General features: G+C 35.4%; 2 protein-coding genes across 4 annotated transcripts in view; both read right to left on the reverse strand.

Annotated features, from left to right (window-relative positions):
- Window positions 1-371: 371 nt before the first annotated feature.
- On the reverse strand, window positions 372-11,858 carry LAMTOR3 (late endosomal/lysosomal adaptor, MAPK and MTOR activator 3). Its single transcript, XM_043438225.1, has 7 exons — window positions 11,717-11,858; window positions 11,361-11,406; window positions 8,437-8,471; window positions 6,164-6,222; window positions 4,511-4,644; window positions 3,090-3,153; window positions 372-1,380 (listed from the first exon to the last, which is right to left on the reverse strand). Exons 2-7 carry the CDS (start codon window positions 11,367-11,369, stop codon window positions 1,307-1,309), a joined length of 375 nt encoding a protein of 124 aa, XP_043294160.1. The 5' UTR covers window positions 11,370-11,406; window positions 11,717-11,858; the 3' UTR covers window positions 372-1,306.
- Window positions 11,859-17,164: 5,306 nt separating this feature from the next.
- DNAJB14 (DnaJ heat shock protein family (Hsp40) member B14) overlaps window positions 17,165-22,620 on the reverse strand; it is a 42,317-nt gene continuing 36,861 nt past the window's right edge. For all 3 annotated transcript variants that reach the window (XM_043438221.1, XM_043438220.1, XM_043438223.1), the window contains one exon: window positions 17,165-22,117. In XM_043438221.1, coding sequence (XP_043294156.1) covers window positions 22,081-22,117 — 37 coding nt within the window. In that variant the 3' untranslated portion in view covers window positions 17,165-22,080. The remainder of the gene's footprint in view (window positions 22,118-22,620) is intronic.

Consider the following 22,620-nt stretch of genomic DNA (forward strand, 5'->3'; position numbering starts at 1 on the left):
ACCACAATTTAGTCTCTTATTTGTAGAGGATGGGAGGAGAGTGGAGGAAAGAAGGGAAGGAGGGAGGAAGAAGGAAGGAGGCAGGCCCAGCGCCCAGCCAATCTCATTGCACAACTTGAGGGACTGCATTCACTCATATGCCATGTAAAATGCATCCTTGGAGCAAGAAATATAATGTACACCTGTGCTCCTTAGAATTCTGCAGTGTGGTACGTCTAGTGATCAGTACACATTTGCTGCTCAATGCCAGGTACCAGTGATGAACTCTGTCAAAGAACCCAGGAGGAAATTAAAGCCTTGAATGATGGACTGCATTCCTAAAAATGAAAAGCACACGCTAGAACTGTGATACCAATTACACAGAGATTAAATTAAGCTCCTGGATGAGGTTTATTTTCCAACTGACAACTTATATTAGGTAAAACAGTCTCCAAACTAGACAAGAAACACTTATGTATGTGGTTGAAGGAGTGAATTAAATTACAGAGTTTAAACATTTGAAAACAGTCTGGGGGGAAAAACCTATATAGTGCTCAAACTGTACCTTTAAAAATACTATTTTATTTATCCTCATGTATGAAAAAAGGGGTATACTACCATGTGTACATACATACCAATATTGGAAACAGAATTCAATAATGAATCACACATAAATTTTACAAAGAATAAACAAACATTAAAAAAACACTGATTGGTTATAGAAAGCAGAGTGGAAGAAAAAACCATTAGCTGTCATCTTCATTTCCATTAAAGAGCAGCACCCTCTGAGAAGAAACAAATTAGTAAGACTCACCTACAGTGCACAATAATATATACAAACCCAAGTTAGTGATTGTACTGGTTTTATTCACTTTTCCTAAGCCACTTTATCTTCCTCACGCTCAATGCAAAGAAAATAATATGAAGAAAAATATGTCCTCATTATTCACAATAAAAAGAGTCTGCCTCATTCTGCAGGCCTGGCATATGGTATAAAAGGGAGCACTTCATGGCTCAAGGGGATCAAAGCATCATTGTGATTCTGAGCCACCAAACAGGATCTCATGCATATTTGGTGACTGGACTAACTCCACAGGAGCTGTGATAGACTGAACCATTTCTGTGGTATCCCCAAATCTCACTAAATAAGAAACAGCCCTACACAAAAAAAAGATAACCATCAACCTGTCCATAAATTCTATCTGTAAGGCTCTTTTTCTAGAGTAAGGTGGAAAAAGGGGTCCTTGAGTACATGGATACAAGTGTCACTGTGGCCTAAAGATTGCTGGATTGATACTGTGTCTGATATGATGAAGAAAATTCCAGATTAAGAAACTTCCACAACTTGTCTCAATTCTTCAAATAACGGAGCAAGTTCCTTTTCCAGGCTGACAATTAGTCCTAAAGCAAAGAGATTAAGAAATTTGAACATCAGAAAAATGCTTATCAAAATTTGTATACTAAAAAGTAAATGAGACATAGTTCATTCTCTATACCTACACTTAAAATACTGTAATTCTGAACAAAACAATTGAAAACCCACACTTATTATGAAGTTTACTTTCATCATCTATTATTAATGTAAATAAATAAAACTATTTATATGTATTAGAAGATGTAAAATGAATTATATATGTGCTATAATTTTGCTGGAGTTTTATGAAAAACTTTAATTCATTTAAACCTCATTTCAAAATTTGCACCAATTCAGGAATAATACACATGATTTTTACTAAAAAAGCAAAAAGACTTTTTTCCTGAGACAATTTTAATGAACTTTATCAAAGATAGATAGCAAAGAAATAATCATGATACTTATTATATAAATTCAGTAAAGCTAAGGCACAAATGGATATTTCAAAGGCAAAAATTTTTAAAGATGCCTCATAGGAGTATAAAACACACAGTGAAAGAAGCAAGCTAATCTGGTAATCAGCACATCCAGCTTGTTAGTTTCCTAGGGTAGAAGGCTGTATATCTTCAATACTGCTTGTTTGTTGCTCAACTAAAGATCTTCCTGTCTCACACAGCATTCAAAGCACCTGGGATTCACAAGGAATGTTCTACTACTAGAATACAATTCTGGAGATTATCATAATTTATAACAACTGATGATTTTATAGTATGATAGTGATTTACCACAACTGAGGTTTAACATATTTAAAATACCGACACCACTACTATCCTATTTACAAAGAGTTTTCACATACAATATTTTACAGCTTGAAAACATTCAGAAATGAAAAACACCCAACAGTTCATTAAATCTAAACCCCACATTTTAAAGATGAGCAATCTAAATATAGGTCTCAGTGACACAGCTGGAAACAAAACTGGCTCAAATATCTTGGGAAGAAGAAAACAGAAAAGGAGAGAAAAGCAGTTTTAACAGTGGTGAAATCTGGAGATAGACCTTTAAAAAATTCCACTTAAACTAAAACAGAGTAAAAAAATTGTAATTCAACTGAATACTGAATACTGTTATGATTTTACACAAAAATATCCAGTGAAGACCACTGGATATAATGAGATCTTACAATGCTCTCTAGAAAGTACCGCTTCCAAGTGTTTGTCCTCAAATTCTTCCACTTTGAAAAAGAATTGAGTATATTCATCCTAGTCACACTCTTTATATTCCCAAACACATTTACCTTGCCCACTATTGTTTAAGATTTTATAGATTGGTCCTTATGGAAATGAATTCATCCGTGATCATTTTTATGTTCTGTTTGGTTATATTCTCTACTGTTTTTTTCTTTTTGCTTTCTGAAACTGTTGTAATGTGAGCAAGATACTGTATTAAAGAGGTGAAAATAACATTTAATTTTCCTTTCTAGCTTAAATGATCACTTACCTATACATCATCTCATCTGAACTAAAAAATAATAGCACAAGATCAAGATCAAGAAAGCAGTTCTTAGCTCCATTATACAGATAAATATATATAAACAATTCAGAGAAGTTATATTTCCAGAAAAAAAGGAATAGATGGCAGAGCTGGGCCATGCATTAAGGTTTTCTTACTCTGAATCTGTATTTTTATCATATTAGACTGTTCAGATCTGGTATTATAAAGATTAAAAGCTGTATTTAAGGTAATTAAAACATACCTGTATTAGCACTGCTGCTGGCTATGAAACTCACTACCAAAGGTAAACGATTGAATTGAACCACCTAAAAAGAGAAAAAGATCTAAAGTATACTGTTGTATAGTGAAAAGGCGGTAGAATTCAAATAAAATATCTTAATCTTTCTAAAAACTTTAAATGTGTAAGATACTAGCTTGACATCATGGTATTATGTCATCAAAGAGCTGAAAATAATTATTTCCGTAAAACAGACATACTAATTATCTCTTAGAGACATTAATACCACTTAGCCTGGAAAGTTTCTAAGGTGGGGCTGTGTCTTCCTCATCTTTTTTATCTTCTAAAGCCCTGCAGAGTGTCAATTACATAGTAGGGCTCAATAAATATTTGATAATTAAGGAGCTAAAGGCATTATTTTTCAGTCATTCAAGTGGTTATAACATTATGATCTTTTGCCTCCTCTGTGCCACTATCATTTAATTTACATTTAAGTTAACTTTAAATCAGCTATCTTTTTAAAAAATTTAGCCTAAACCTAACCTTTACTGACTAAATTAAAGGTTAGATGAGCTAGTTATCTTCTGCCTAACAGACACTATATAACATTTAAAATATGTAACTTTTAAATTTTATATTTTATAAATATATAACTTTTAAAATGAAAGTATACATGTGTATATATTTATATATTTTATAAATACATATTAAGTATATATAACTTTTAATATAAAAAAATATCAACATGTATCACTTGTGGTGGATGACTTACACCCTGGGAAACACCGCTCTAAAGCAGTGCGTGCTCAGTCGCTCAGTACTGGAGTGGGTTGTCATGTCCTACTCCAGGGGATCTTCCCGACCCAGGGATCGAAACAGTGTCTCTTGTGTCTCCTGCATTGGCAGGCAGATTCTTTACTACTGCGAACAAGTTACTGATTTATTCTAAAGAAAATACAGCTGGAGATCAAGAGATCTGTAGCAACTAATTTCTTTCCCACAAATAATAACCTCATTTATTTTATATATTTATATATTTCAAGCCAAATGATGGGATTAGTAGCAATAACAAATAACTATCATTTGACTTTAAGGAAAATCCTGTATCTGTCACAACAACAGTGCGTCATTTGAGAAATCACAGCTGTTAAATAAGCTAAGGGCACCATCTACTGGAGGTATTAATAACAGTGACCTGACTTACCCTTTTCAGGATAACATATATTTTACTATTTAATCTTTTAATCTAATTACTCATATTAATTAATTCCTGAAGTAAAATGTGAAAAAAAATCACTACAGTTTAACATAACCAATCTGAAGGTTAAGGTGTTAAAATTCCATCACTTTGGAAACCAAAATTTAGAATTATAAAAACAAACTATTCTACACAGAAGAGATAATAATAGTTGAAATCATCAGCCATTTGATAATTATGAACTTACCTGGTAGGTGTTATAGTAACAGATGATACTTTTATTTTTTGAAAGTCCGAGTTTGCTCCCTTGGTCTGTTGCAAGGGCAAAAGTTGATAAGAAACCAGGTCTCAAAGCATGCTCTGGAGCGTTATCATTGGCCACTGGAAATACAAGTGATTTAAGTAAAAATTATGCAGGATATACAATGGGAAGAGATTTAAAAAAAAAAAACAAAACATAAACTTGTAGGGAAAAAAACCAGCACAAGAGTTACGCTTCACAGCACTGAAGTTCATAACACTAATTGGGTCTTGTCAATTTAGGTGAGAAAAACCATTCAATCAGAAGTTGAGTAATCACAACTAAGGGAATAAATGCTGCTTCTCACAATTTTTCAAAAAATTTCAAATGAATACTAAATGTTTCTATTTTCTTAATATCTAACTTAAAACAGGTCATGATTATCAGCACAATTAATAAATTAAATATTCTGGTTAACTAGGAGCAAAGTGAGAATACTGAAAAAAAGCTTCAAAAACCTTTGCTCTTACAAAACCCACAGAAGCATCATTTGTAGATGATGATAATTCTACACCTGGCCACTGATTTAAGTTTTTTACACTCACTGAAAGGTCTAGATGGAGCTGGTTGTACCATATGTGCTGAGCTTAAGGTTTTAAACACTGAGATCCTCAAAAAGAACACTGGAGCTGGAAAATCTGAGATTATTTTGTTCTAAGTCCTCATTATGGGACTGAGAAAAGGAAGTGATTTGCCCATGGCTACATATGTTCTGTGCTGGGTTAGGAAGCACACTGGATCACATATCAGAAGATGATGGGTTCTATGACTATCTTGTCCCTGACTCATGAGCAACTTGGAGCTGACAATGTACTCTTTGCATCTGACCATTTTCATTAATAAAATGAAAAGAACTACATTAGCTCATTTCTAAACTTTGGTTGAATTCTAAAGTCTGAAATTATCTCACATATATGATAACCCCAGGTGGAGAATATATTGTAAACAAAATATGCAGAACATTATTTAACCTTTCTGTCATATCACACATACTTTTAAAAAAAAGAGCTAAACCTTAGGCAAAAGGAAACCTTTTCTTTCCTTTTTTTTTTAGGTCAGCCAACTTTTCTTTAGGCAAAAATTCTTGCTAGATTCTGGTTAACTAAAGTAACTGTGAGGTTAAAAGTTTTTCAAAATCCTATTTCCAATAAGGAAGAACAAGAAATAGTAAACAAAACAATAAATTTATGTTAATTCAAATGTATGGCTGGCTATCCTAAAACCACCAGCAATACTGATGAAAAATATATGCTGGGGGAGTCCGTGGGTATAATATGTCTAGCTGCATATATGCTCATTCTCATCACTCAGATTTACTAATCATTTATATTATACATAAAATGTCTTTAATGGGAAACTGGGCCTTCCATAAATCCTTGCTTACACTCTGCATGCTACCATGATATAGTTGATATATAATAAGTTAAGATTCCAACCTAACCTTCAACACACAAAATCAAACATTTTCTTCCAAACTAAGACTATGTCCTTAATGTATTGAAATCGGTTATTTTTTGCTTGCTTTTTGTATTACTCAGATATAAATACATTTTTATTCAAAAGCAAACATGGCACTGACATGTAATTGCGGCATTTTACCTTTAATGACAGGCACTCCATCTCTATCTGACACAACAATAGCATGGAGCCCCTCAACACTAGAAAGAAAAAGTTAATATATTATAAAACATTGTCTCAAAATATGTACCTTCAAAATCATAATGATAATTCTCATGCATATTTCTGAAAAACCATGAGAACTCAATCACTGACATAAGCTCCTAAAACATGTTTGCCAAACTCTTCGACCATAGGAAGCAAAAAGAGACCCAGTTGCTGCCTTCACACAACTTACAATCTAAAAGGAGAGTGGCTATCATTCAGATTACCTCACACAAATGTAAAACTACAACTGTGAGAACTGCCATTAAGAGATGTGTGAGGCTACAAGAGAGCTTATAAAAGGAGGGGTAGATTCAGTTGGTGGGTCAGGGAAAGCTTCCCGGAGGAAGTGGTACCTCAGCTGAGACGTTATGGTAATAAAAAAAGTGGAGTGAGGAGATCACTGTAAGCTGAGAGAACAGGACAGAAAGAATGGAGGTCACAGGGCAATCCTTTCAACCGCGCCTGCACAAGAAGTAAACAGAATGGTCAAGACCACAGCTCTGAAGTAAGACAGACCTGAGGTCCTGTTCAGGCTCTGCTGCTTACTGTTTATGCTACCTTGCATCAGTTACAAAACCTCGCTAAGCCTCAGTTAATATGAAAATGGGGATACTTATACTCATTTGTGTGTGTAAGTTGTTTCAGTCGTGTTCAACTCTCTGTGATCCCATGGATTGTAGCCCGCCAGGCTCCTCTGTCCATGGGATTCTCCTGGCAGGAATACTGGAGTGGGTTGCCATGCCCTCCTCCAGGGGATCTTCCTGACCCAGGGTCTCCTGCATTGCAGGCAGATTCTTTACTGCTGAGCCTTTGGCTGCTGTGAAATTTAATACAATGATGCATGCAAAGTGGAGGGTGGCTGGTACACAATTAATATTCAAAAATATGAATTAATCAATGTTGTCATCCATAAACATTGAGAATAACATAATTTGTCCCTGCAATTTAAATATGAAGTTATTAGAATTCCTAGAGCCCCAAAATGTTAAAAATTATAATGCGGAAACATTCAAATCGTCATCATTTACACCGGGTTTCCACATGGTGGAAGAATCCACCTGCTATTGCAAGAGACATTGCCACAGTCACCCCAGTCTTTAGCAACCACTTCCCAGACTGGTCAGCAGCCATCAATACTGAGGCAAGATCCTCCACCAGCCAAAACATTAAGACTCATTAAAGGCTCAGATGATGGTTAGCACTTTTTAGCAATAAAGTATTTTTTACCTAACAATGTACATTGTTTTTTAAGACATCATGTTATTACACACTTAACAAACTACAGTAGAGTGTAAACATAACTTTTATATGCAACAGGAAACAAAAAAAATTGTGCCTCGCTTTATCTCAATATTCACTTTACTGCAGTGGTCTGGAAGCAAACCCACAATCTCTCTGAGGCATGCCTGTATCTTAAAATATCTGCAAACTGCAACGTTTGCTGTTCCTACTATATCCCCGAATAAACGGATGATTGTTACTAGCTTAAGAAAGAGAAGTATTAACTTTAATATTTTAGCTTAGGAATGAGGAGTATTACTATTAACTTAATGTGCAGGTGCATAAAATATTTCTGAAGGTAACAATGGGTGTCTCAGACAGGGATTGTGTGGCTGGAGGACAGGGATAAGAAGCTCTCACTCCGTGTCCTTCAATTAACGTTTGAATCTTGAACTTTATAAATATATTGCCTACTCAAAACGTGGTAGTGTATCCAACTTTCTGTGACTCCATGGACTGTAGCCATGGAGTGGGTAGGCATTTCCTTCTCCAAAGGAACTTTCTGACCCAGGGATTGAACTTGGGTCTCCTGCATTGCAAAAAATTGTGAATCACTATACTGTATATCCCCATGCAGACACAGCAATTAGGCTTAAAAACAGTATTAAAAATAAAGGCAAGTTCTTAGGTTTTTTAATCCAGTAAACTGCTATGAAAGAACTCTAAAGTGGCAAGAAACTGGGTTCTAGCACTTCACGTTCACTAGCTGTTTAATTTGAGACAAGTCATATAATTTCTCTGGGGTTCATGTTGTTATCTGTAAACTCAAACTGTATCACTTGTGCTACCTAAGATTATGTTTGGTATTTGAAAGTGCTAAATAACAGCATAACATAATATTAGTCTAAGATAAACAGAAACAAAATACTAAACAAAATCAACACGTTAAGCAGAATTTATTTAATAACAAATGAGTAATTTTTTACCTTGGTAATTTTTTATACAGGAATCGTTTTAGATCCTGAAAGAGAGTATAAAAATTATATTATAATAATATGCCTGGAACTGGTTCTCTAGACACTGTCCTATCCACATCTCAGATACCTTAAGTATTCATTCACAACCATTCTTGCTTATGCTTTCTCATTCTGCTTTTGATGCTTTAAGGAGTGGTGTAACTTGCAACGACTAATTTTTTTCTCTAAGCCTCAGTTTCATTATGTGTTGAGTAAGCATAATTAAAGAACCTACATTATAAGACTGTTACTAAAGTTTATTGAGAACACTCATGTCAAGTGATTAGCATATCCAGCAGCAGAAACACAAATACATATTAGCTATGATATTAGATCATACGTCTCATACTACTGTACATCTTGTTGCTAACTTTGAGTTCACTTGAGAATATATTATATTTTTCCACATGCACAGACTTTTTAGATCTGAGCTAAGTTGACTAACTTCGTGAAACTCAGTTTTCTTACATGACTAAAGACAAATGACAATGTGTGTCAAGTATTCAGCATGGAACATAATTATGACTTAAAAAAAAAATAGAAGACTACTTTGTCTCATTACACTCTCTCATCTGGGGAATTTCACTGACAATCCAGGTAGCAATCATGAGCTCTACATAGACAAATCAGATACACGTTGTTTTGACCCTCTAATTCCTACTACTCTCCAAACCTGAATGTTCATTTTATTTCATGGTATCACCACCAGCTTACCTTTGCTCTCATCTTAAACACAAAATCACAAAACTCAGCTCATCATTTTTCATCCAAAATCTAGATTTCCCCAATCTCTTCCTGTGTCCACTAATGGCACCACTATTCCCTGTTACTTAGCTTTGAAACTTAAGGCAATATAATAACCCTAAACTCATATGTGTCACTTTAAAAACCACTTGTGAAGTCAAGTATTTTTAAACTGAAGTTCTTCTCTCCTTTTCGGATGACATTACAATTTAGGTTCATTTTAATACTTATGACTTACACCAGCCTCCCAGTTGGTATGACAGTCTACCACTTCTATCTCACACATTTCTACACAATGCTAATAATCATATAATTCTCCTTCTCTAAATGGACAGTTGCAGTGACTCTCAACCCTGGCTATGGAAAACACCAGCAGAGTATAAAAAGAACTCTGACGCCTGTATTGGAAATGCTCCCCAGAGGATTCCCCATGCAGCCAAGATCAAGAACCAATGTTTGAATGGCTCTCCACTGTTTACCGAATTATGTACAAATCCTGTAGATATCTGAGGCTCTCTACAATATGGATAGTCTACAACTCATTTTATAGTCCTGCTTCCTACCACTCCCTCATACATTTCCTCAGCCCCAGATGAAATGGACTATTCACAGCTCTGTGACACACATCTTTCTGTTTCCTATCTTTAACTTTGCTAGTGCTTTCATTCCAACTATTAATAGTAATACCCTCTGGATCTTACTTAAAAAAAATTGCTATTCATCAATTAGAGCTAATCTCAACCACCAAACACTCCAAACAGGCTTCCCTGATAAAGACAAACTGATGTAATCCTTCTCTTCTCTGAGTTTTCATGCAATAATGTATGCATATCTATGATCACTTGCCTACTGTACTTTTTTTTTAACCTTTAAAAATCCTTAAGGGGAGAAATTATACCTTAGTTATCTTTATTTCTACCACAGCCCTTATTAGAACAATCTTTTCAAGCGAGATGCTCAAAAGAATTTAGTGATTTGATTATGCCTGGAGAATAAGGCCTCAAAAATATACTGGAAGACATCCAAAAATGGAGGGATAAAGACATAAAAAATTGCTAAATGTTGAAATACATAATCCTGCAACCTAAAAGAAAAATCAGATTCATACTGTTGAATAATCATTTAGTGTAGTTAAGAGCATGGATTCTGGAGTCTGCCTCGGTTGGTATCCTGACTCAGCAACAAACTAGCTGTGTAATCTGAGGAAGTTACTTGATCCTTCTGTGACTTAGCATCATCTATTAACACAGTGATAATAACAACAGTGTATATCTCATGAAAGTTATTGTAATAATTAAATGAGCATATGTTCAATGTTCCAAAGAATATTTAGCATGTATGTAAGCAAAATGTTTGTGTGTTAGTTGCTTAGTCGTGTCTGACTCTTTGCAACCCCACAGACCGCAGCCCACCAGGTTCCTCTGTTCATGGGGTTCTCCAGGCAAGAACACTCGAGTGGGTTGCCATTTCCTTCTCCAAAAGGAACTATAGAAAGAAAGTGAAGTCGCTCAGTCCTGTCTGACTCTTTGTGACCCCATGGACTGTAGCCTATCAGGCTCCCCCACCCATGGAATTTTCCAGGCAAGAATACTGGAGCGGGTTGCCATTTCCTTCTCCAATATAAGCAAAATAACAGTATGTAAAAATATAACAGCATGTAAAATACAAACAAATATAAATATTAATAACATTAATTCCCTGTTTTCAGAAACTAGTACAATTAAGTTTCCTAAATGTAGAATTTTAGTTGTATTGCTGTGTTAAAAAGGCAATGGTTATAAATCATCTGAAATTGCTACAGTGAACCAAACAGACATAACTGGAAAAAGATTCAGAGCAGCAAACCATCATTTAGAAACTGAAATGGTAAATATGCAGAACCTGTCTTATGCCCGCAGAACTGGGGCGTGGGAAAAATAAAACTGTCTCAACCTCAGGCACCTTTAGTGTCTTCTACCCCCATTCCAGGCAGAAACTCAGGGCCCCGAGAATTACTCCTTTAGTCTCTGACTTCAGATCCTAGACAAAGTAATTGGAGGGAGCGGTAAAATGAAACAAATTTCTATTTGGGAAGCGCTACCTCTCCCCACCCAGTAGTCTCAACCTACTCTCCACTCTCCCCTTCCTATTATGTGGGGGTGTTAACTCACATCCGCCATGATGAACCCCTTTCTCCCGCAGGATCAATCTCCACGCCTGAAAGAGAAACTCCAGGTGACTCTCCCCTCAAGACTTCCTCTCCCACCCCACCCCCAACCTAATAAACAATGTCAGCTCTCCGCTGGGTCAGGCAAGGATCCACGGCTCCAGGGCTCCAGCCAGGGAGGCTGATTAGAGTCAGAGTTCCCAAATACTCAGGCGGGTAATCGAGATGCCTGACAGCCCACTCCACCCTCTAACCCCTCAAATCCAAGCTCAACCAGGAGGCGAAAGCGGCGTCTTTTCTTACGTCTCACCGCCCTCACCACTTGCGGCCTAAGCCACCGGGCAAAGTGGCTGCAGTTACCTGGGTTTCTGGGCTGCCTGGTTCTCTGAACTGTCAGGGACAGTTGTTCAGGGACAACTTCTGGGACAGGTTCCTCTAAAAGCCGCAGTCACATGATTTGTGACCTCTTCTGTGCTCCCGGAAGCACTTCCCAAGGCTCCGACGCTAGGTGACGCGAGATTTCCGGGGAGGTACTTCGACAAGGGAGCGCGCATTTGCGCTATAATCCCCGGCCCACTCCCCGCGGGTGCTTTTTGCGTCTGTGCGGAGTTCCAGCTGTCCTGGACCTCTGCACTTGAATAGAGATTGCTTTGAGATCGCGGAACCCTGAAGATTCCCAGAATACGCAAGCAAGAAAACGTATTTGTTTGGGGAGGGTGCATAAATTTCATTATTTTTTTTTAAGGGCCCGTTATCTTAAAACCTCTTCTTGTAGATGAATAAATTTAAAGGGGGTGGTGTTACATACTGAACAGCAAGCTCCAGATTGCCCGTGGTTAGAAGCCCAGGTCCGTCGGTCTCTGATCGTAATTTAATCATCTTTCGGCTTTCCCATGCGAGCTACCCTCGGACTGTGACTTGTCTGGATTGAATCAAGGATCCTTGAGCTTTCTGGAGATCTCATTTATGTGTGTACATCAAGCTTCTACATATGCAGACATGGAGCAACCTTCTGTCATTGGCTCTTGATTCAGAAGACCGTACTTTTAAGGACTGTCTATAATTTTTTATTTGGTGCATTGCTTGTTTGCACATTGAAGGAAAACCTACAGTAAGTGGTAGGAGAATGAGGTCTCGGGGAACTTCTTTTCCACAGATGACCAAGTTCAGTTCAATTGCTCAGTCCTGTCCTTTTTTGCGACCCCATGGACTGCAGCTCGCCAGGCTTCCCTGTCCTTCACCAGTTCCCAGAACTTACTCAAACTCCTGTCCATCTCATCCTCTGTCGTCCCCTTCTCCTCCTGCCTTCAGTCTTTCCCAGCATCAGAGTCTTTTCTAATAAGTCACCTTCGCATCAGGTGGCCAAATATTGGAGCTTCAGCAACAGCGTCAACCTTTCCAATGAAAATTCAGGGTTGATTTCCTTTAGGATTGACTGGTTTGAGCTCCTTGAAACCCAAGGGATCCTTGAAAATAGAAGTGCAAAAGGAACCAGCTACAGACCAAGGTGTGGAAAGATACTAATTTGCTAGTTACCCTTAGGAGGATGAAATGGTAAGTTGCAAAGCACCTAGATATTACAAATGATCTTTGTCATTATAAGAGAACTTGACAGTTCCATAGCAACTGACATTGAATACCACTTCCTTTTGCTTCCTTTGATTTCTTAGCCTCTAGAACACTGCACTTATTTTACTCACCCAGTCTCCTCACTCTTACAGGTTGTCTTTGATTCTTTTGCTGTTTTTCTTTCCACAGTATCCTGAGAATGTTATTCCTAAATCTGCACCTTTCCTGTGAGTTCGAGGTTCACATTTTCAGCTGCTTGTTGGATATTGGATATCTGTACATACCTCTGTCAGTTCTAACCCAAAGGTACTAAAAACTCCAGTAATCCTGTTTCCTGATCTATGTCCTTGTTGGTTCCATGATTCTGTCAGGTATCATGTTTGCTCTTTCCTTTCTCATGTCCTTTTCTCACTTAACAAAGATTTTTTACATCTATATTTTTTTCAGCTCTTCATTCAACCCTTAGTGTATTCAGAAAGACTATATCAATAGACACTTAAGGAAGCCCAGTTAAACCTTTCTAAAACACTGTACATTACTGCCGACCAAACAAATCTTTAGTGACATACTACTGCAGACAATAGTTGACATAGTCTTTAATAATTTTATTTTACTTGTAAATGCAATCTAATGTGAATCCTGTTTTTCAGCCAAATTGATTATCTCACCCTTCCATCAAAATGACTCACTATCCCAGGCAGTTGTGGAGGTTTCTGAATTTGAAATGTTTATTTCTCCTGTAGGAGAGGAAAAACTTCCTTATACCTTATTAGATTTTGTGGCTGGGGCTAACAATGAAATTAACAGACAGATTGACAGGAGCAAAACATACAAATTCATTTACTATTTTTACATGTACATGAGAGTCTTCAGAAGAAAAATGAAGATCCAAAACTTCATTAGGCCCGAAAATTTATATGTCATTTTACACAAAGAACAATAAACTGTGAGGATGAGACAAAACAAGGGGCTTAGGCTAAGAGCAGTAAATTGTATGACGGTGACTATTAAACATATGGAATAAACTAATGGAAAATAAGGGTTATTTTAGTGGGTTTGTCTATAGAGGTCCATTTGTGTCAGTCCCATCTCTGGTAATAAGAATGTTCTTCTCTTTCTGGTAGAAGGAGGGCACATTTCTCACGGGAAGTTTTACAACAAACCTTTAAGTGAAGGTGGGAGGTCAGGGAGCCTTTCATGTATTTGCTGTGGCATATTTCAGGGTGGCATGTTCTAAACCCCTTCATTTTCTACCTTAGCTATTTAAATCTTGTTTCCTTATAACACCTTCTATCACATTCTCTTGAATGCTCCTATATATTACCAAGAATAACTGACATTTATTTGTGCATAATTATGTGTCATAGCTTTAATTTGCTTACCCAATGAGACCATAGGAGGGGTCATGGTTTCAATTTTTTTTTCAGTTTCTTACAATGCCTGTTTCTTGTACTCTGTAGGTAGGCATTCAACATTTGTAGAATGAAAGTGATTATGAGAAGTCATGAGTCTTGACCCTGACTAAAACTCATTTCTCATTTCCCCCCCGTTTCTCCCCTCCATTTGCCCCTAAGTTTGGAGGCAAATAAAAATATGAACTCTAGCAAGACTTCTAATTTCTGGAAGCATTACTTTTCATTTTAACAAAATCATCCATCTTAATGACATTATTACATAGTAGTTGACCTGGAAAACATTGCTGATTTCTTTCTTCCTCTTGAGTGGCAAAAAGGGAGAGCACAGCTTTCCAAGATCTTCAGATACCAAATACCACCACTAATGTCTGCAAATTGAAAAATCTAGGAAGATTTTTAATTTCCAAGCATGGTGGTTTCTAAATTATGGCACGTCAGTAGAGTTCCTTATGTACTCAGACTGATCTGTTTGCATTTACCCACCAGTAACACTGCTGTTGGTCCAGGACTAAGGGAAATATTTACTGACCTAAAGGATTATCAGCACGATGTGCCAATTCTCCAAAGTGGGATGTAACAGATGATTGCTGAGGTTCAGAAAGAAACAGACATTGTATGCATGCCTATGCACATAAAATTTTTCTCATTATACAAATTTGCTGTTTTGCATAATAGTACATTATATAGTTAACATACACATGCTCTGACTTTGTTATATCAGAGCCTTTGTTTCTGCTTCTCTTTAGCGTAAATTTCTCTCAGCTGTTGAATACAGTCTTAAAAAAAATTTTTTTTTTTAATTCTCAATTTAAAAAAAAATTCTGGTTTCCTATCAGAAGATAAACAGTCATCTGAATTTAGGCTGGTTCCACTGTCTGTGTAAAAATTCTAGCTGGTATGCAAACTCAAATAGGAAGGAGAGGCTTGCCGATTCTCCAACATACAAAAATGAAAATTTTATAACTTACACTGGCCGAGTTGTTAAATGTCTTATAAATTTTGATTCTGCCTGTGGTCTGGAATTTGGTCCGTGGAAAATACAGTTTAAGATCTATACAAAACTTTCTCTTCTTCTGTACTATCATCCATTGTTGTCACACACCAGTCACTTCAGAAATCACTAATTCCCTTGATCTCTAGCTTCCATCTAATAGTGAAATTACTCACTTGTCAACATCTTAGACACCCCTGCCATCTTTCCTGCCTGACATAACCTCAAATTTGGATGAACTAAATAAGTGTATTCTCCATGTCTATGCCAAGGCTGCTGAGTTAAGCTGGAAAAAATATACAACATTTAACGGACTGTAAATTCTGTCACTAGTGTGGTAGCCACAGAAATCCTCCTTTTCACTAGTCAGCTGACTCAGTGAGAATGATTCCTTCAAACTGTCTTCATTCTAAGCATCTGCTTATCATCCTTTCCATTCCCCAATTTTACATAAATTGCTTATTTCATTAAGAAAATACAAGCCATAATACTGAACCACTAATGCTACAAATCTGCTTTTGTACTCATCCTCTGTATATTCCTTTCTGAAAGAATGCTGGTGGTGTCACATAGCTAAAGTAATTATTCCATCTTTGCAATGGCTCCAACATCCTCTGGAGTATCAGGTACTTAATGCTATTCTTCTTCTTTTTCTCTATCTTTATTCTTTCACTTTATACTTGCCCCTTTCCATCAGAATACAAAGAATTAGTAAGGTCGCTCATGTAATAGTAAGTCTTCATGTAATAAATAGTAATTGAAAAAATAAAAGCCTTCTTAGAAACCACATCTTCTTCCAGCTACCACCCTTTTTCTCTACTTCTGTTCACAGCCAGATTTTTACAAAGTTTTTTAATTGCTGCCTCCATTTATCCCAAATCTAATCAATCAAATAATTCTCTTGATTCTACATCCTATCTCAAAATCAATCACTATATCTATTTCTACTCTGGTGCAAGCCATTGTCATCTCTCCCGGACAATACTTCCTATCATTCCTACATTAATTTTTGCCCTCCAGTCTTCTTTGCACAGCAACTAAAATGTTATTTTAAAAACGCAAATCTCATCAGATTAACTCCTTCATTAAAAGTCTCAAAGATTTTCTTTGAACACACATCCTCATATATATATAGTTGCTCTGGTAGCTCAGACGGTAAAGCATCTGCCTGCAATGCAGGAGAACCAGGTTCGATCCGTGGGTCGGGAAGATCCCCTGGAGAAGGAAATGGCAATCCATTCCAGTACTCTTGCCTGGAAAATCCCATGGACAGAAGAGCCTGGTAGGCTACAGTCCATGGGGTCGCAAAGAGATGGACACAACTGAGCGACTTCACTTTCTTCACTTTCTTATATGTATATAGCCTCATGGGATTTGGCCCTGAATTCTCTAACTTAGTCTTACTCCCCATGTCATAATCTTACAAGTTTGTTTTCACTTCTGTAAAGTTTCTATGACCTTATCGACTTAGCACACTCTGCCTGAAATACTTATCTAGCATTCACCTCACTCTGACTTATCTCATCTTATGGGTTTCAGCTTAAACTCACTTTCTCAGAGAAAACTTCCCTAACCTCCCAGAGTAAAGTTTTCTAGATAAATGCTTTCATTGTACCTTGTAATTTTCTTTGTAGCATTTATCATAAGCAGTTGTTTACTTGACATTTATTTCCCTTGCTAGATGTAAACTTCATGAGGATTTTTGTATTGTTCAGTGATTATTTCCCACATTACTTCCTGGGTCATAGCAAATAATACCGTTTGTTTGTTGACTAGTTGAATGAATGAAAGAAAAGAAATAGTAAGAATATAAAACATGCTAAGAACAAATCCTTTACAGTGAGAACAGATCTTCTTTTATTCATATATTGAGATAAACTGCAAAGACTGAAAGACAAAAATTCATCATAAATCATTCAGCAGAACATTGATTAAAAATCAAATGCATTTTCTTTAGTGGAGTTCTCACACAGAAAATTTCATTTTATGTAAGTCTGATACAACATTAAATATTTTACAAATCAGACATTTTGTTTTTAAATCTAACTGTATAATCTTGAATGCACTATAGACAAATAAAATAAGATCTTTACCAATTTCACTTCATTTAACTTATACAAGGCTTCCATTCCATTAAAATTTCATCACGCCTTGAAAATTACCTGCAGCTTTTAAAAAACACATGATCTAAACTTTATATGGAAAGAAAAGTCTTATGTAGCAATCCAAAAACTGAAAAAAAAAAAACAAAAAAGGTAAGAAGCATTTCTTAATACAAATAAATTACAAAAGTACCATTTATGTGTGAGTTTCTTTCTTTTCACTGATACAGTCATCCACCCAGAGTCCAAAACAATTCACTTTAAAGTCAATGCTTAAAATACTCCAATGTCACTGAAAAATCTATTATTTTAGTGGTACAATTAAATGGCAAGTCGAATATCAGATTAGAATGTCCCAACTCCTGTACTGAAGTGAATGAGACATTCACATTCATGCCAGATGTCATCTGTTATGCATTACCAGACAGTTTGGCAATCAATAATCCCAATTTTTTTTTTTTAATAATCCCAATTTTTAATGAAAACTTACTAAAACATTGCAAGAAACACTTCTTACCCCTACATATTTCCAGACTGCTATAGAAAATACAATTATATTTGAAGTATGGGCCTTATAGTAGGAATCTCTGTTAAAATATGGAAAAGATCAACAAAAAGAACCCACACCAATGAAATTCTATGGACTGATTTTCAAAGTTAGAAATAAGAAAATCCACTGCTAATGGAAGCCCTGCACTGTGCAAATATAGTGTGGTATATATTAAACAATCACACATTTGAGGTATTAGCTGGAAAATATATATGTATTTATCTATATATATACACCTATACATGGACACATCCACAGAATATCCACAAATCTATTGGCCCCCAAACCAGCAGATAATAAAATTAAATGAAAAGAAATGACATACCAACAGGAAAGTTACACACAAGGAATTTACAAAAGATGCGGTTACATAATCCTTAATATAAGGAATATGATCTGAACTAGTGTTTTGAGGGAAAATGTTTCCATTTATATGAAACTGTCTATTTAATAGTAATAAAACCAAAAAGGAAGCCTGAATTCAAGGACTGTATTGCCTGCCAGATTATTAAAGGGCTGTACAAGAGTTCTTGAAGATGCTCATTCTATGCACTTTTTCTTTAAAAATTAAATGAAAAAACCAAACAAACCAAAAACCTTTGAAGTTATTATGAGACTATATAGAGAATTTTATGAACTTTAAGCAGTAGTCCAATGTGGCCAAGAGAAAAGGTCTTTCAGCTATTTAGTACAGATTAAAATTAAGATCTATTGTTCATTTTCAGAAGGTTTTCTGTTTAAAAAAAAAAAGATTATAAATGCCCTTTCAGTTGGTTCACTCAGTACGAGGACAGAGTATAGCCTTCAACAACAGTAATATATTACAACAGTATAGTAATACTGAACACAAGCTATGGGTAAGCTAAGTAAGTGCACAAATTCTCCTTTTGAATCTTTTGGTCTTTTGACATAATTCTTACTTAACTAAAAAGACGACTTATTGGTCCTCAGGCCAACATCATGGAATATTTCACTGCCTTCACACAGGTGGGAGATTTTTTTTAAATGAAATCTGTTGAATGCATTATTAAGTAATATTAACATGTCACATCTGTTAAATAACACTGGCATTTAAAACTATTACAGATCAACAAAGGGAAGTCAAGAGGTTAATCATTTCTCTCAGTATCTATTTTACATACTAGTGTAACTAAAGATGCAACAGGAAGAACACTTAAGCATGAAAGTGCAATTAAAATAAAGGGCTGGAATTCTATCTTCCTGTTCTTAACAATAAAACCTGAGGTGACATAGAAGCAGAGAGGCCTAATGCACTGGCACACGTGTACCTTAAAGATTCACTTTTCTCTACCAAATCTTTGTAGATCATAAATAAGAATGGAATGATTATGAAAGAAATACTTATTTAACCATTCAAATGCAGTCTGTTCCCAAAACATAGTTTCACTTATTATTTCTCATTGTTGAGAATTAAATTCTCAGATTTGCTCACAATAAATCCCAAAACTTACAAAGGACTAGCACCTATTGGGAAACAAAAAAATCAAAAGAGGAGCAGAAAAGGTACTATTTTCTTTCCCCTAAATTCCTGCAAGAACACTGATGTCTGTGTGTGTTTAAGAGGGATAAAAATGTAAAGCATTAATAAATATAATTGCTTCCAAACTTCTAAAATACCAGTCAGAGAAGCTAGTAAAGCAATATTCAAAGACTGACAGCATTTATGCAATGATTAAAATGAAGAGGAGAAGTTATCACATTACTGGAGAGCTCAGGTAGCTAAAAATATGATGGTAAAACATTGGGATTTTTGTTAGAAGAGCAGAAAAAAAGTCTTACATTTCAAGATAGCTGACACTGAAAATCAACTATACTTTGATTACAGAAACAAACAAACATAGATTAGGTCATTTTACTTCGTAGAATTAACCCAAAATTCTAAGACACTTACTTGGACCGTTACATCATGACATAGGTGACATTAAGGACTTACTCTTTACTTGCATACTTTACATGTAGCTTAAATTGTTAGGCACTCGATCAGTCCTTTACCAAAGTCATTTGAACATTTTATCAAACACATTTTATGAAATTTAATGTAATGCAACTGAAATATAATACTGTCCAAAAGTCATGTATGACTTCATAATATGTAACTTCACTTAACATGATAACTTCACCTGTTCCTTTAAAATCAGGATTAAGGGAAAAACAATCGGTCAACAAGAGTTCAATTCACATAAACATCAATCACAATAGTGTAAATTTCCCATTAAAGCCAGAAAATTAATGGATGGAATTTTTTCATTTAAATTTTTATAAGTTTTTTGGTGAATATAAACTTTCAGTTACTTAGAATGCTATTATTTTATTTTTTTAGAAACTAATTCTATAGGCTGAAGAAAACATTTTAGATTATATTTTCTTTTAGGCACGCTAATTTAAGGTTACATTTCTAAAGAGAGTTGGTTAAGCTGTCCAGTTTTTCTAGGACAGTATCTTGTTTAGTTAAATGACTAATTCAATCAAGGCATTTCTACTGATAAGAGAACATTTAAAAAAGAATGGTCTTTTCAGAAGCTCTATTCAACAGACGCTATATAAATTATACTCAGGAAAAAAACTTTAAAAGAACACCACACTGTAACTAGCATTCTCCCACACACAGAAAAAACCAAAGATGTGTTTATGTTCTGTTAAATGAGTATGAAAGCAAAATCATTAGAATACTACAACTTGTTAAAACATAGAAGACTAGAAATCAAATAGCTTCATATCCAATATATAGGCATCAAAAACTTCAATTTCCAGCTGATTTTTCTAATTTACATTTTTGGATGTAACTGTAAGGAGCTTATTCCTATAGGATTAATTGAATTACTAATGGTGAATAAATTTGAGCTCAAATTTTTGTAAAGATAACCTGCTATAAATCACTATTCTACCTGCTGCTATATTTCTGCTCACTGTTGCGTATGGCCAAACAGATCATGCTCTGATCAAGTAAGTGTGCTGTAATCTACGTAAATGTTTAAGAGTTGGCAATCAGGTTAAAAGGCACAAGCTTCATTTTAGTAGTAATTTTTCTTATTACTTAGACAATAGTAAAAACCCATTTACTTTTGGATCCTGCTTAAATGATCACTACTGCAGATTTCCATGGGGCAAGGGGTAAAACAGGTAGGTCCTTTTCTTCATAAATTTTAACAGCCTTCAAAGATGTACGTATGAACATTTGGGGGCCTTTTAGTTATTGGAATTGCAAATGACGTAACTGCAATTTACTGTTGAAGACCCTTTTTGGTTAATATTTATATAGCCATTTCCTCATATTTTCTTTAAAATCTATCGGTATAGCATTTCATGTCTATGCATGGCTTAGCAATTCATAAAACTAAATAAATAGCAAACTGATACTTTACACCAGTTCATTTATCTCAATATACTTTAGAATATAATGGCAATATTAAAAATATCAGTTTTCTCTAAGCTGATAACGCTATAAGATTTTACACAAGTTAAACAGCTTTTGTTTTTTTCTTCTCTTTTTGATAAAGTTTCATTGTAAACTCCACACATTTGACATCTGACAAGAAAAATGTAATTTTGTCATAAAACATTTATTCCATCAATTTAAACTAAAGTGTCTCATGGAGTTAAACCCAAAAGAATTTAAATAAAAAGGCAATAAACTGTATATACACAAAATGATCATTCCATAAATATTTACATGACAAGAGGAAAAAATGGAGGATCTAAAAACCAGAAATTGCTACAGGTATGATAATCCTTTCTCAAGACATTTTTAGTTAGGAATCATAGAAGCTTTTAAAGTAAAAATAATTACAGAAGCATAACTAAAATAATAATTTTAGTTTTCAGTTTCTTACTATTTAAAGGAGCCAGTAGACCATAAACAGTCCAAGATTTCAGGATCAACTATTCAGTTTAGTTTTCAATATCAAATCTTTTTCTTTAGCTCTCATGATGAAACTAAACTTACAGAAAAAATAGAAAGTACTCTAAAAGGTATAAATAAAATTCCCATTCATCCTCCTTTATAAATACTGGTCAGTCGCTCCAACTCTTTACAGTTGTCCATGCTTAAGGCTTCTGCCTTCCTTCGGAGTCGTTCATCATGGTAAACTTTTGCTGCATACTGCATATCTGTTTCTGTTAACAAACAAAAATATTTTGCTAAGTAAATAATTTAGATCAACCAGTTGTTTAAACTCATGATGCTTCATAGAAGCCCTTCAATATATTTCTATTAATTGTTTTTTATTTTAAAATTTATTTGGCTAGGCCAGGTCTTAGTTGCAGCACACAGGATCTTCAACCTTCACTGTAGCATGTGGAATCTTTAATTTTGGCATGTGAACTCTTAGTTGCTGCATGTAGGATCTAATTTCCTGACCAAGGATCGAACTGGGGACGCCTGCCTTAGGACCTCAGAGTCCCAGCCACTGGACCACCAGGGAAGTCTCTTATTATGTTTTTTTTTTTTTTTTTAAAAAACCCAAGTACTAGACCTAAAAGCCATGTGGAGTCCTACCATGTAAAAATAAATACAAGTTGCTCTAGAAAAGAAATAAGGATAGTATCATATCAACCCTTTCCCTCCTCCACTCCTGTCCCCAAAGGTTTAAAAACAACTGCCCTAAAGCATCCTCTTG

This window comes from Cervus canadensis, chromosome 19, assembly GCF_019320065.1.
Source record: "Cervus canadensis isolate Bull #8, Minnesota chromosome 19, ASM1932006v1, whole genome shotgun sequence".
Taxonomy (NCBI): domain Eukaryota; kingdom Metazoa; phylum Chordata; class Mammalia; order Artiodactyla; family Cervidae; genus Cervus; species Cervus canadensis.